The following is a 15863-nucleotide window of genomic DNA, read 5'->3' as shown; positions in this document are numbered from 1 at the left end:
TGGGTAAGAGACAATTGAGTCGCTACCCCAGAAATTGAAAAGGGCAGTATTGAAATTTCTTGCTAATTCGATCCCTAATTTGTGGCTAATCAGACACGTCAGCCTATGACGCTAGCATAATCGTCACGGCCTACATTATGTCTAATGGTAAGTAAAACAACGTGGTCCACGCGTCAGGTTTCTATTGGCTGATGGGTAAGTCAGAGCTGCCGCGTCACAGACCAAAATCTCGAATAGTTATGTCGTGGCTTTTCTCCTATCTTGTGGGCTGCGTCTGGTGCGTTGTCGGGGCCTCGCTTTCGCCTTTGTCATCATCACGGTTAGACAGCCGTTACGTGCCGTTAAGTACGGTCCAAAAAGTGGGTATGGTAATAAACTGATATAATATAATAATTATCACAAAAAAGAAAAAAGCAGACCGCCCCACCGTCAAGATCACTCTCAGGACCGTCAAGATTTTCTCTTGACCCTGTTTGGGTCAATCATGGGCCTTTTCTTGGACATGGGCCCCACTTGTAAAAAAACAAAAAAAAAATAGCACAGAGAATTTTTATAAAGATTTCTTCAAGTTCAAATTTTTGAGTACAATAATCTGAATTCTTCTCGCGTGAATTGTACCCTCTCTCTTACGTAAACATCATTCCTTTCGATCGTAAAAGAATCGAGAAGAAAATGTGCATATATCTGATGGTTTTGTAGCCGGGGTTAGGGGTGGAATTCTTCGATGATTTTATCTATCGCATAATGTAACGAAGAAATATCAATAAAATTATGAGAAATGGATAAATAGCTCATTAGTACTTAACAAATTGTCTCGAATTTTATATATAATATGATAGAAGAACTTTATTAATTATTTATTTTTACTAATTAAGGATGTGAAAAAAGGGTAAAAAATTGTTGTGAAATAAAATTTACATTACATGTTATTGTTTTCCTCTTTTAAAATATATTAAGATAAGATTTTACTTTATATATTCGGCATATTGGGAAAAAAAAGAAAGGCAAAGAGAATGGAAAGGAAAATCTTGTGTTGTGTTTAATTTTAGAATTAAATAGAATTGAATTTTAATTTTAATTGGGTTGTAATGAATGTATTGTCAAACTATGAGAAAAAATATAAAAAAGTAATGAATAGTTAAAAGAAAATAATAATTATATTATTGAATTGAAGATAAGTGAAGTAGAGTTAAAATTTGTTTGTTAAATCAAACAAACATTAACTAATCACGAGATGTCGAACACTTTATTTGGTGACGATGGATTTTTGGATTTTAGGCTGGAGAGTGATTTATGGGCGGCGGCGATGGGTCCACGCAGGCACAAATCATCTCCTACTGAATTATTTCTTCTCATATTATATCAAATTAAATTAGTAAATTATTAAATTTTTATGGCCATTAGTCAATGTATGGCTCATGATGTCCCAATATTTAATTTTATAATGCATGTTCGCTACTCGAGCAAAATTATCCATCGAACTTAATTCATAGTTAAAGGTCAAGTCCATCATTCCGGACAAGTATTAAGTTCGGTCAGGAAGCGGAGAATATCTAACGGGAAAATGCATCATCGTATTGTATAGAGTACTACTTATATCAGCATTAGATTAAACAAAAAAAAAAGTCTGGTTGCGATTACAATATACATCTCTTATATTGCAAAGGGAAGAGACGTTAGTTAATTTCACTCGCAAAAAATGTTCATATACGATCGATTAGAATCATTAGATTAAGTTTACAAAAATAAATTCAAAGCATAGCTACCCACTCCCATTTTCTCTCAATCTATTTTTCCCCATTTATTTTTTTCACTGTCCTCCAATAATTTTTCACGCTGCTTTCTTTTCTTTCCTTTGTTGGATTATGTTGAAAATTTTAAAATATTAGAAATATTGACAAAAATTGAAATGTGCTTAATCACTTGTAGTACGGGTTTTATTTTAAAAAAAAATTCATGCAATTTTTTTCTTTTATCAATAATTTTGAAAAAAAAAAGAACTAAAATTCTAGAAGTACGTGTAATGTAAAAGTGCATGCATTACTGCGCGTAGTGCGGGCATGAACTCAATAGTATATCTTTATAAAAAAAAATTTGTTTACTTTTCGCGCACAAGAAAATTCAAAAAGTTAGTTTAAGAAACAATTGAAAATGTAAACTTTTAATTCGATCATATTATGTTTCAAAATTTTCCCACATGATTTGGTGACCATGTGATGTTTTGATTTGGTCAAGGGGGGGTGCCAAGTCAAAGCGTGACAATATAAATACGCCTAGTAATAATTGTATTTCTTATTTATTTACAATATAAAAACCATTGATTGGGAATATAATATGGAATTATACTTTGAATATTTCACAAATGGTCCCTACGTATTCCCTAGTTTCTCCCACTATTTTTATGCATATAGCTTGCACTTCGTCTAACTCATATGGTACAGGTTTTATTCGTCACATATGGATCTTATCATGCCGAAAATATTAACGTGTTTCAATTTTTTAATATCCCGGTGTTCCGCCTAAAATTGGACGGGCCAATCTCCGACCTACACGTGGCAAAACGAGTGTACTAGGCGTGCCGGAGTGTTGTCCCAAGATAGTGGCGAAATCACTAGCTAACCTCACCGACTTACAGCGTAGCTCCACGGTCCCTGAAGTCTGTAGGTGCAAGTGGTAGCTGGGTTTCGTGGATATGATCGATGTATCGCGGGCATATCAAATGTGTCAGACGATGAAACGGTCTCGATGATTAGACCGTCGAAGTTCTTTACACGAGCGCGTGACTTGTACACCTTGAAACTTTGTGTTGGAAGGAGCGGCTAATCAGCCAGCTCGGGCATTATGCAGCTGAATTGCTGGCTGACCTGCACAAGATGCAAGTTACTCAGCTAATGCAACTGAAAGTCAATAGATCCTCCAGCCTTGAAGCCAAAATGGAGAAATTGCGCGATCTTTGCCCGGAAGTGAGAAACGGTGGAAAAGATTGAACCAAGAGCTTCGAACACAAGGTGAAAGATGTAGTACAAGAATCTAGCTATATAGGTGCGTGTACGAGAAAATAGCTATTGAAAGGGCATGGTGCGATAAATGAGATATTGAAAAGTGCTGAACGAATATTGAGATATTGAAGAACGGTACGGAATTGAATTGATAAGAAATATAAAAGAAAAGTAATGATACGTTGGCGTAGAGCCAAGTTGTGTGTGTATTGTCGAGAGAACTTACAATGATGGCACCTTCTAACTTTTATAGGGCGGACCTGGGAACCTTAATTGTGCAGAAATTCGACCTTATTATAAGGAAATAAGCAATAGAAAGTAATAAAATCATGCTGCACTAACAACTAGTTAAACTAGGAAAGTGAATATCTCCTGTAGCGTAATTACATGGAAATTCCCTAGTCATAATATTTTACATGCTAAACCCTCTAAAAATCTCCATGTGGACGGCCTCCTACTCATGGAAACATCACAGGCCATCATAATTAGGGCACCAACCGTGCATTCGTTGCCATAGTCGCGCGCATCAACCCAAGCAAGGAAATAAATCGAACTCGTTCCTATACTTGGTTAATGACCAAATATGTATCGCTAACTCTCTATGTCTGGCGTGCAAGTCGAGGAAATGCCTCCCGCTGCCATGTAGAGCCATGTACCTGTCTCCATGAATGTTCAGATTCTCGCGATAATACCGTTTAAGAAAGAATCAAAACTTCTTCCTTAGTGCGAGCTAACAGCTAGCTCTTGTCTAACTGTTTTGATCAGTTCAGCGAAAGCATCTCATGACTTCTTCCTTGAATTCTCTCCCTACCAACAGTTGTCCTAGTAGGGTAGTATCGTGGATCCTCGAGTTAGGTCTTCAAATCCTTGATCATGGGCTGCCTTGTAACACTGGACCTCTTTGGATATTCAAAAATGCAAATATTAAGTCGTAGGCCTTAAATGAGCCCAAATTCGACTAATTGAGCTCACCAAATCATTGCGTCCGTTCCGAGCTCGTAACTGTCGTTAAGTACAAAAAACGGGTGTAAATACGCGAATTTCTCAAATTCTTAATACACACTCGATGTACCCAACCTTTTTATTGGATATGCTGATTGGTCATGAGGAACGCATATTGCTCCAAGGTCGGTCGACATGCCTGCCTCGCTTACTAGTCCTACACATATACGTACACATTGCCAACCTTTTCGTATTAAATCATAGCAATGGGTGATGGGAAGGAGAGAGAGAAAAGAAGATCCATAATATATATATATCTATTGACCTACGGACCTACGGCTCTTGTACTATATATAACTGGTGTACAAAATTAGGTTGTCGTACCCTCCAAATTAATTCATTTATTGCTTCTGCGAAATCAACTAAAATATACATGTGATGATGGGACACATGAAAATGTGCAATTCCCATATTTATATAAATCAATATATACATAATATTTGCATGGGTACGTATAATATCTCTGATGTATTTTCTTCTGACAGGTTGTTATTCCGAATTCAATTCTATGCCGAAGCTGTTCGAGATATTCTCTCCGCAATTGCAAATGAGATTTCACCTTTGGCACCATCTATTACTTGCTATTTACATTTTACACGGGCGATGCGCTGCATAGGTAAAAGGAATATAAGAATCAAGCATTAAGGTGACTTGATATTTCACGCCTCATGCACATCAACATCGTTATAGATTAATAATGCACGTGTTTTGTTGATCACGTAAGTTCTCATATGGTGCGAAACTCAACCGTGATAGCCGCTCGCGACCAAACCCTTGTATCGACTTGAATTTTGAGAAGCTGAAGGTATCGAGACGTTAACATCACCGAGGCTACAGTCGAAGTTGTAGAACGAGTCGAGGTACAAAAGTCTCGTAAACAAATGCTAGAATTTTTATTAACTATCGAAACAACGGGCAGTACAGGCACAAAAATGGAGTTCTCCATTGGCCCTAGTGGGACAATAATAATAATAATAATAATAATAATAATAATAATAATAAAGTCCTCGTGGAGCAGATGTCGGAAAAGGAATTTAACCAACAAGTCCCCATACTAATAAATCTTCCTTTTATATGGTCAGCAATATCAAAATTATTTATTTCTGAACCTCAGAGCGATAAATTTTGCTCGTGAACCGACGAAATCATGGGGCTTTTAGCGTGACATTCAGAGTTACGTAGCACCTTCAATAATATTCTCGTGAGAGGCATTCACGCATTAAGACCGATATCGCCATGTACATCACCAGTGATCAATATCTAATCACATAATAAATAGTTGATATTTACGTTGAATTGACATGTAATTACAAGAAGTTCTCATAAGTATCGTGTTCTTCTTTTAGTGATGTGGACGTGTTCTCATCCACCTCATCAGCAGTGGAAAGGATCGCATTGGATTTTCTCGAACCGTGCACACGAGAAGTGTCTATTCGCGGAGAACCGACTATCGCCTATCGATTTAGAAAATGTTGTGTCGGGGGAAAGAGTACGCATTGCAAAAACAAGGGGCCGTGGGGGGGAGAGAGAATGCCAATGGGGAGAAGATGTCTGGTGTGGTCTGGTCTGACCTGATCTGGGGGGAGTTGTGTGGGGAAGAGAGCTGGGAAAACTCAAATAAAGCGAAGAAAGAGGGGCACTTGCAGAGGGAAGAGACAGCTGGTAATTAGCGGAGGACAGCCTGGCAGAGATGTACGGAGTGGGGCTGATATGATACGCAAGCTATCGTCGCCGTTCCCCGCCTCGGACAAATATCATCATTTACCTCCCGGCGGCAGGACGACTAATCACGTCAAATGCGTTTCGGTAACTCTATAGGAATTTAAATTCGGAATCGAATGCAAATTTAAGCGCACCTTAACTGTTAGGTCAAACTCCTTGAAATTGATTTACCTATGCTATCTATCTGCTAAATGCTCGTCCCATTTTTTTTTTCCATTTTCTTTCCTTTTTTTTTGTCCTTTTTTGAAGCCGCTATAAATTTACCAAAATCTCCTTTTCTTGACTGTAAACATTTTCTTTTATCATATTCATAAAAAAGTTATTATAGTTTTCCATGTGGCACAAAAAAAATCGATATAATTGCAATAAATGAGCTCGATTAAATGATATCGGTCCGTCTCGGACCATTGTTTTAGAGTTTGTGTGACCAAGGCTTGCCTCGGTAAATGAGTGATTAAATGTTAAAATATTAGAAAAGTAAGTTAATTATCTTGAAGTTAGTCCATGGAGAAATTTCTCATTTGGGTTCCTTTAATTAGCGGATGGAAGCTGCTTCAAGCTCAAAAGGCACTTATGGCGTTGAGCAATATATGGTAAAGTTTTTTTTTTTTCCCCTTCCGATAAGTTAACCTTCCATAGCATATGTAATTTTTTTTTAATATTATCTAGAAATCTTCCACAAAATTGACAACACACTTTATTTAGACGGTGACATGTGAATTTAAGTTGACGGTGATAAACATCACATGCTTGGACAGTAGGTAATCCTACGAGCTAATCTTGACGTAATTAGATAAAGAAAATTGCATGATAGCATGGAATCAACTCAATACATATTAACGACGAAGCAATTCTCGGGTCTATATCAAAATTACATTCGAGATTTATTTCATAAGATGCATAGCAGTAGACAATGTTAGCTCTGTCTCCTACCGAAGTTGCTCGAAGAATACTCATAGATCGGCTCAGCTCAAGTTCAAGGACCATAAATCAATCTCACATTTCTTCTTAATAGATGAACTCAATCGTTCTGGAAGATGTATAGTACGGGGTCTATGACAACATCATATCAATTTTTTAGGGGCACCACTCGAGAAGAGAGAATGAAATTCCAACTTTGCCCTTATCATTTTTTGAATTATATTTTGGTAAATTTTTCTTGGCATTGATGATGGGACCTCGCAAATCTCATTCATGGAATTCATTGAAGGGTGCAGCACAGCGCGTCTGATCTCGTGGGAGCATTTGGGGGTGGCACCACCGCCCCCCTCATTTTACCATATTGTCCTTCCCTCCCAACTACTATTTACACTTATTTTACGCACAAATCGAGATATATATATATATATATATACACTTATTTTACTATATATATTTTTTTGATGCAAGTTATTTAGTAGTCCAATAATTTTCATTGAAAATAATCAAAGGGACATGAGAACAATTTCTCGCTAGGAGATTAAACGACGTTTATGGAATGGGTATTTGGTTCAACATTTGACTTGAACCGATGGATGTGGTGAAGCCACATTACCTCAGAGGTCAATGTCTCATAGGGAGACATCGGGGCGGTGGTTTGTCCAAGAAACTATCATAGCAGGTATGAGATTATAAATTCTTCCTCGATATTTTACTGTAATAAACTGATGAAGTGCTTGGATGTTATATCGAATCCGAGTTATGTATATATATTTTGGCTAAGTAAATAGATTACTACTATTATATATGAAAATCACATTTATATCAACAATATAACATGTATTTGATGCAGTCACTATTCACATACTTAAAAAACTGGCTTACACAGACGAGGAATGAATTAGAGGAGGAAGGGTCACATCACATCACAAGTTGGTCAACACCAAAACGGCTGATTATGGTTTAACGGAAAGCGCTTAATGGAAGGCCACGAGCGCGTCTGAGGCACACGCTTCCTCCCCGGGGGCACGTCCCCATCAGACGAGTCAAACCATCAACGCGAAAACTTCTAAATAAGGCCGACCAAATAAAATATATGTATATATATTGAGTGAAAAGAAAAAAGAAAAAAGCTCCTCATGCCCAATATGGTAATTTCAGCCAATTCGAGGGGCAAGCCCCCGGGGGGGGGGGATAGGGCCAGCTAGTTCACTCATAGTGCCTACGTTTTTACATAAAACCCCCTTGGTCAAATAACCCATCTTTCCATGCCATAAAGTAATTGTTAAGTTCAGAAAAAGAAAAATAAAGGAGAAAAAGAAAACAATATTTAATTTTTTTTGACCAACATAGTATAATTAGGCTATAGCACAGCTTAGAACAAGGACAGCTTGAGTTCGGCTTGAGTCAAAAAGGTTTGGTCTGAGCTAGATTGCGAGCTCGTCGAGTGCTAGCTTTTGTGCTTGAATGCGACTTGAGCAAAGTTTGCACGTATAAAATCATTATTGCTTGAAAACTTAAAAATACAATGAATCGAGAGTTTTATGTTTTGAACTGAGTAAAAACGACAAGAAGATAAATATGATTAGAAATATTAGATTTTGATATGAGATGATGAATCATGTAAGCATAATTTGCTCTTGAGGTGCATAGCTTTTTTTAGTCTTGCGAGCCAATCACATTGAGTATTGACAATTTTAAATATTAATTGAGATGAGTATTGGCGTAGATTGCCCGACTCTATTAGACCCTTATCAACTTCCATCTCCTTGAGCAATCAACTTAGTTCATCCTTTTATTCAAACAATTTAATTGAAAATTATGCAATATTATTGAAGTAAAAATGATATAACAAGTAAACATCCTAAACATACTTGTGTGCGTGTGTGTTTTTTAATATCATATCATCTTTGAATACATATTTTTTTCTTATGTTTTCTTAATCATTTTTCTAAATACATTTTCCTTTTTTTGAAAGAGAAAAAAAATCTCATAAAATTTCGCTGCCCGCTATAAATAAATCTATATTTATTTATAAGGGCAGTTAAGTCTTTTCATAAGCCATATAAATAGGGCCTAGTTCGCTTCCAACACCACTGAGTGCAGGGAAACACCTCCCTCCCTCCCCCCCCCCCTCTCTCTCTCTCTCTCTCTCTCTCTCTCTCTCTCTCTCTCACTTTTGCCTTTCTCCGAACGGGTCATCTGCGTCGCTCCACCGCCGCCTCCTTAGCTGCCGAAAATCTCCGGCCAACTTCCGGCGACCGCTCCATACCACTAAGTTCCGAGCTGGTTTCAAAACGCATAGTTTCCTGCCATTTGGTTGGCCGCAGAGGACAAAGGAGGGGACTGCATGGTTTAACGATCGGAGGGAGACGTAAACGAGCGGTCGCGTTCAATCGCAACGGAGATGTAGGGCGCGAGTTGTCCCCGAGACGATACTGATAGAATCGGCGGTGTTTTGCTGAGCTCCGAAGACGGCTGCGGCGTCTGAAGGGTGATGGGGAGGGCGGCGGCGGCGGCGGCGGTCCTGGCAGCTGCGGCGGCGTGCGCTGTGGCTGGTGTAGCGGTGGGGAGGCGGGTGAGCAGCAGGAGGAAGTGGGGTCGCGTGATAGATGTGTTGAAGGAGCTTGAAGAGGGCTGCGACACTCCGGTGGGGAGGCTGAAGCAGGTAGTGGACGCGGTGGCGGTTGAGATGCACGCGGGCTTGGCCTCCGAAGGCGGCTCCAAGCTGCGAATGTTGCTCACCTTCGTCGATAATCTTCCAAGCGGGTACTGATTCTAGTTGTATTTGCAATGGACTGTTCAAATTGATTGTACTGTTTGATTTTCACCGCCTACTTTTTCATGTTGGGGCGTTTTGGGATTTACATTTATAAGTATCCGGGCATTTCGGTGTAAAGTCGCCCATTCTAATTTTGCTCGTCCGCCACGGTTGTTGGGGATTATCCTTGAAATAGCTGTTAACAGGCAGCATAGACGCCCGATGGATTTGAACTCCTCAGTGTTGGGAAAACAGTCAGTACAGCTATTAGTACGTTGTCTGATGTATTTGTCGGTGTTTCATTCACTAATGCTAAGGTGTCTTTTCGGCTTCTGTTGGCACTTTACTGTGGGCTTTACATTTGAGGATACTCAAAACTGCATTTTTTAGCACTGTTATGTGGGCATGTGCTATCACTGTTCAAAAACTTTCCGTTGCTCAATTTCTTGTCACTTGCCAAGCCCTTGAACTTCATCTTTGAGAATTTTGTTCCAAGCTAGTATGCATATCCCAAGGAATTTGATATGGTTTTCATTGATTTTTCGCCTTGCATTTTTTTCCGATTTAGATTCGCTCAGGAATGTCTAAAGAGCACATTGCAGGGATTAATTCAACCATGATCCTGTTTGAGTACCATCATCCACTGTATTGAATGGATGAAGTTTTCTGTCTCTAGGTTGGGGATTTATGTTTGATTTGAGTTCTAGACGTTGGACCTTACTTACTGTGGTTTCAATTTTCAATGTTTTTGCTTTTTAGTTAATCAGTTTTCTCCTAATATAAACGGTTGAATTTTTGTGATAAAATCATTTTGCGTGACCAATGTTCTTATGCTTTTCATTAGTTAATCTGCAGCTCTATCATCCAGAAATGGATTAGAGGTGCTAAGAGGAGCAATTGTTGGTGTCTTGAGATGCTCCATGAAATTTCCCTCATCTCTTGAGCCCAATTGGCTCTTATTGGATCCTTGTATTGATGAGTGTGCCATAAAAATTCTGTCATATCTTGTTGTGTCGGGTTGATCCTTAATTGGATTCTCATATTGATAGATGATATCTAAAGTGGTTGTTTAAGAAGTGCATTGATCGGTAATTCTGAAATTTATTTATTTATTTTATCTTTTGTTGTCATCAGGAGAGAGAAAGGAACATTTTATGCTTTGGACCTCGGTGGCACTTACTTTAGGGTCTTGCGGGTTCAGCTAGGAGGACAAAGGTCTTCCATCCTTTCACATGATGTGGAACGACAGCCTATTCCTGAACATCTCATGACTGGTAGAACCAAGGTGATTAAGTCAATACAGTGAAAATTTGTGGGAATCTATTTCTATTGGTGATGAATTTGTACAACCTAAATAGACTTATCCACAAATTGCCTGCAGGATCTTTTTGATTTTATTGCTTCTGTATTCAAGCAATTTGTTGAAAGAGAAGAAAGTGGTTCTGGATATCCATTGGACAGAAGAAGAGATCTCGGATTTACGTTCTCTTTCCCTGTGAAGCAAACTTCTGTTTCATCTGGTATTCTAATGAAATGGACTAAAGGGTTTGCCATTGAAGACATGGTTGGTTTCTTCTAACTTCCTCTCAATTTCCAATGAATATAAACTTTCAAATATCTCGAGCATACATTTAAGATTTCAATTGAAGTAATTGTATCTGTTGATTGATTGACAGGTGGGAAAAGAGGTCGTTGCATGTTTGCAGGAGGCATTCACGAGAAACGGCCTAGATGTCCGGGTTGCTGCACTGGTACTTCCATACTCCATTCGTGAGCAATGTGCTGATTTAAATCTAGGATTGTTTAAGTATGACCCTTTGTTATAGTTTGTTATAAACAATGGATTGCCCATCGATCTGCGAGGGTTTATATAGTTTCATGCTTTTCTGTTCTCTGCTCCTGTACATTGGCTGAACTGAAGAATATGTGTCTCATGCAGGCTTAGTATTGTATCCAATATAGACCATACAATCTGGAGGATAATGTGTCATTACCTTTAGATTTATCTCATGACTGAGTTAAGCTGTGCATACAATTTTTTGTTTAAATTGCTGAATAAGAGTCAGTAATGAACAATCTGACATGAAATCTTTTAATGGTGACGAGTGTCGGTCTCCTTTTCCTGTGGAAGTTCTCATACATCTGCATAGGGGGCTTCTTGGGAGTGGTCCTTGAAGGCGAGACCTGGTGCTGCTATTGCTTGGTTTTGATAAGAATTGTGCTAAATACTCTAATGGCCAAATAGCAATTAGTTGTCTTGACTTATTGGGTTCTTGCTGCTAGAAATTCATCTTTCATGCCGCACTACTTCTGAGTTTTCACCCATTTCAGTTGTGTGCGTGGCTTGTTGAATACTTTCTCGTGTTCAACTGTCACTCTATCCATGAACCACATTCCTTAGCAACTTTTTTCTTGGTTGAGGAGCAGGTAAATGACACAGTGGGAACATTAGCTCTCGGACATTATCATGACGCAGACACTGTTGCGGCAGTGATAATTGGAACTGGTACAAATGCCTGTTATGTGGAGAGGACCGACGCGATTATTAAATGCCAGGGGCTTCTTACAACTTCAGGAGGCATGGTATCTTTTCTTTTGTCTCTTGCTGAATTGTTAACTTTTATTATTCGAGCTACATACCTTCCTTTTGTCTTTAGGTTGTCAATATGGAGTGGGGAAATTTTTGGTCATCTCATTTGCCTAGAACTTCGTATGATGTTGATTTGGATGCTGACAGTCCTAATCCAAATGACCAGGTATATTCATTTGTCTCAATCTTCTTCATTTAGTTGCTTAGTTGAGTTAAGCCAACCCATGGGGCTTTTGCTGTAGGGCTTTGAGAAAATGATATCAGGAATGTACCTCGGTGAAATTGTAAGGAGAGTTATACTCAGGATGACCCTAGAATCAGATATTTTTGGGCCTGTTTCTTCCAAGTTGTCCATCCCCTTTATATTGAGGTATTTCTCTCTCTCTCTCTCTCTCTCTCTCTCTCTCTATCTCTCTCTCACACACACACACACACACACACGTGCACGTGCGCAGAGGTCCAGATGGTTGGGCCAAGTGAAACTTACTAGAGATTTCTACTGTCAGCTTATTTATGAAAATAAAAAATAAAAAAATGAGGCAGCGTTTCAAAGTGGTGTCTTTTACATTGACTATCATGCCTTTGGCCACAAGTGAACCTGCTAGAAGAGTACCATAGATTGGTAAAATAGCGAGAAGAAGAAATGACTAGGTCACTTGGGTAACAAGAGTATTATATATTCTTCTTTGTTACTCCTGGTACATGTGAATATCTGCCTGTCGGTTAAAGAGATGCTGCTGATCTGCCTGGAATTGATCCAAAAAATTTCTGTATTGATGAATCAATGGCACCGAGGAAAGGCATAGATATTTAAGTTAGTGACATATTAAACACATGGTAAATATAATGTTGTACTTTGACCTTTTATGTTGAAAAACAACTTCAGTTGTCTAGTTGAACGGGAATAACAGACTTCGCTCTATTACATATATGTGATTGTTCCTTAGATAGGATTTGCTACACTTTGTGAAAATTATACCTGTTTGCATGCACTTGTTTGCAAGTAAGGAGTTGTATTGATAGGACTAGATCATTAGGGCATAGTTTGGACTTTCTAATTTATCTGACTTGTCTTCATAGGGAGCAATTTATACGGGTGAGTTATTGGCTTCATAGGGAGCAATTTATACGGGCGAGTTATTGGCATGCTGTTTTTTTATGCCCCAACTGATTTGTGATCTGTCATTACATTATCATTCTAGTTTGAGAAATTATAGCAGCTTCCTTTAATCACTGTCAGGACGCCATTGATGGCAGCAATGCACGAGGATGACTCCCCCGATTTAACAGAGGTGGAAAGAATCTTGAGAGACATTCTCGAGGTAAGTAAAGGTTTTGGATGCGTGATTTGGCATTACCTGCGGTTAGATCATGGGGCAAATGGCGCTTCAGGCCTTTTTTTTTTTTTTTTTCCCGGTCCATTCTCTGATTGGTTTCACTGCACATATTAGGTCCGAGACGTACCGCTTAAAGTACGGAAACTGGCGGTAAATGTCTGTGATGTGGTGACCCGGAGAGCTGCTCGATTAGCTGCTGCAGGGATTGTCGGGATTCTGAAGAAGATTGGTCGGGATGGTAGTGGAGGGATCGTAAGTGGGAGGAGTAGACCCGACACTAGGATGAGGAGAACAGTCGTAGCAATTGAAGGTGGCTTGTACACGAACTATGGGATGTTCAGGGAGTACTTAAACGAGGCCGTGGTCGAAATCTTGGGGGAAGAAGTGGCACAACATGTAATCTTGAGGGAAACAGAGGATGGATCGGGAATCGGAGCAGCCCTGCTCGCGGCCTCAAACTCGTCCAGAAATGTGGATACCGTACAGATGCTATAAGATCCCAGTATTTATACGAATAGCCCTCTGTAAATTTAGGATTCTTGTATTTATTTTTTTTGGTCGTGTTCCATATCTTTTTCTTTTCTTTTTTTCATTGTTAATTTTACTTATAAATGAAAGGTAAGGGTTTCTTCATAGCGTCATTCCATTGGATTGATAATTCTTTATTTGTATATTTTGATGAAGAACCGGTCTCTCAATTCCGTGAACGTCCTCGTCATTTTTTCGATTAGAGGTATTTATGAAAATTATTATTATTATTATTATTATTTTATGTTTATGATGAAGACCCATATAGTATAATACTAAACTACTTTTTTGCCGGATGAAAAGGTGACCCATAGTAGTAGCAAATTTGGCGACTCCTGCTACGCAATATTTGCTCGTCTAAGGCTTAGTTCATAGAAGTCGGTATCTCAGGCTTGCAAATAGCACATTTTTAGCAAGTGTTTTGGCAAAGGATTTGAAGTTGGGATTTTGGAGTTATTAATGTTGCGTTTGGTTTTAAAGTAGGATTTTAAAATCAGATTTTGATTTTAAAAAAGAGTGATATAAATGAAATTCACCCTCTAACTTTGTATGAGTTATTTTGTTTTGTTGTGAAAAAAGTGATATAAATGGGGTTCACTCTTTGACTTTGTATGAGTTATTTTGTTTTGTTGTGGGTAGAATTAGGTTAAAGTTAGTGATTTTAAAATCACATTTGCAAATCAAACAAACTTACACAGAAGTAAATTTGGAATAACTAGATCATAAATAATTTATATCTAATTATTGGCATCTAAAAAATAATGCTTAATTGAAAATGATGCACTGCAACTGACAGATTGACCAGACTTATTTTCTCGTAGACTCGGATTGGATAAATACCGATTAAATGATGACCAATTGTACTCCAGCGGGTAGCTTCGCACCGAGGTTCAAGGCGGGCTCTGTCAGCTCTGGTAATCCGATATCGTCGGACATCAAACCGTTCCATGGTTTTCCCAGGGTCATTGATTCCCAAAAATCGATTATTAGCTTCTCTGGTGAAACGGCAGTCTGGAGCAAATACAAGATGTGCTCATCATCACCCGCCAGCCCTTGATATCCTACGTATTCAACCACGTGCAGATGTTGATGTTGACGACGACATTTTCTATTCCATTTCCGGTGCCTTGTCCCAAAAATTTCATCCAAACGGTAATCTAACTGTCCAACATAAGTATGTAATTCCATCATTCGCTCTGAATCAATTCAAAGGCACAGTAAAAATATGCAAAAAAAGGCGCCATTGTTAACGTTACTAGATGTGATTGCATGCTCATATGTATCGTTAGGTGCTGCAGGAAAGGAGCCTTCGTTATCAGGGAGCTTATCTCAAAGAGATCACCGTCGGAATAATATAGGTCATCGAGTAGCAACTTCAAGAGCTTTGGGTGCTTCATCTCGGGAAGTCTCGGGAGGATGGTCTCCAGCCAGTACCACTCCTCCTGTTAAAGCGGCAGGCACGCCAAAGCGATATCAGCGAATTAGCGGTCTCTTGTCGACAATTATCAAGATTAGTTTATGTGTTGACGAACTTATGATGCTCACTAACCTCATCCGGCTTTGATTTGAATGGAACATAAAGCGACTCTAGCTGTGGAAAGTATCGCGCAAGTGGAGGTAAGACAGGATGCAAGCAGACCATATGCTCTCCAATGACCAGATCGACAAGCCGGGGAACCCACTCGAGATGCAAGGTGGTCGCTAGTTGTTGGAATATTATTCCATGACACCGGATTAGACAAGATCAGGAGTCGGGGCAGAGATGGCAATAGCTAGCAATCTTGGGCAAAAGATATGTCCTGGCACTTCAACTGCAGAGGATCTGGACCAACAAATTTGAAACCAGTCAGGGTCCGTGACCATGAGACTCGCAATGTCTCCAGCGACTTGCACAAGAAACAGCAAGTTGTTCCGAGGTGATGCGACGTAATCCGGACTCAGAGATTTCAAGAGCACAATGATTGACAAGAGCCTGGGCTGCAACATCTGGAAAGAATAGTTCGAGC

At 39.1% G+C, this 15863-nt stretch overlaps 1 protein-coding gene across 1 annotated transcript; it reads left to right on the top strand.

Moving 5' to 3' along the window:
• Window positions 1-8769: 8769 nt before the first annotated feature.
• LOC116211459 (hexokinase-3-like) lies at window positions 8770-14036 on the top strand. Its single transcript, XM_031545850.1, has 9 exons — window positions 8770-9410; window positions 10537-10687; window positions 10784-10966; window positions 11079-11153; window positions 11830-11985; window positions 12060-12158; window positions 12235-12362; window positions 13233-13314; window positions 13444-14036. The coding sequence occupies exons 1-9, from the start codon at window positions 9139-9141 to the stop codon at window positions 13822-13824; spliced, it is 1527 nt and encodes a 508-aa protein (XP_031401710.1). The 5' UTR covers window positions 8770-9138; the 3' UTR covers window positions 13825-14036.
• Window positions 14037-15863: the final 1827 nt, after the last annotated feature.

This window comes from Punica granatum, chromosome 6, assembly GCF_007655135.1.
Source record: "Punica granatum isolate Tunisia-2019 chromosome 6, ASM765513v2, whole genome shotgun sequence".
NCBI classification, from domain to species: Eukaryota; Viridiplantae; Streptophyta; class Magnoliopsida; order Myrtales; family Lythraceae; genus Punica; species Punica granatum.
Note: the sequence above shows the minus strand (reverse complement) of the source record. Positions and strands in the feature narration are given on the sequence as shown.

Coding starts and splice junctions, on each gene's coding strand:
- LOC116211459 (XM_031545850.1), top strand. CDS start 9,139: ATGGGGAGGGCGGCGGCGGCGGCGGCGGTCCTGGCAGCTGCGGCGGCG. Junction 11,154..11,829: donor ATGTCCGGGTTGCTGCACTG/GTACTTCCATAC, acceptor GTTGAGGAGCAG/GTAAATGACACAGTGGGAAC. Junction 12,363..13,232: donor TCCATCCCCTTTATATTGAG/GTATTTCTCTCT, acceptor AATCACTGTCAG/GACGCCATTGATGGCAGCAA.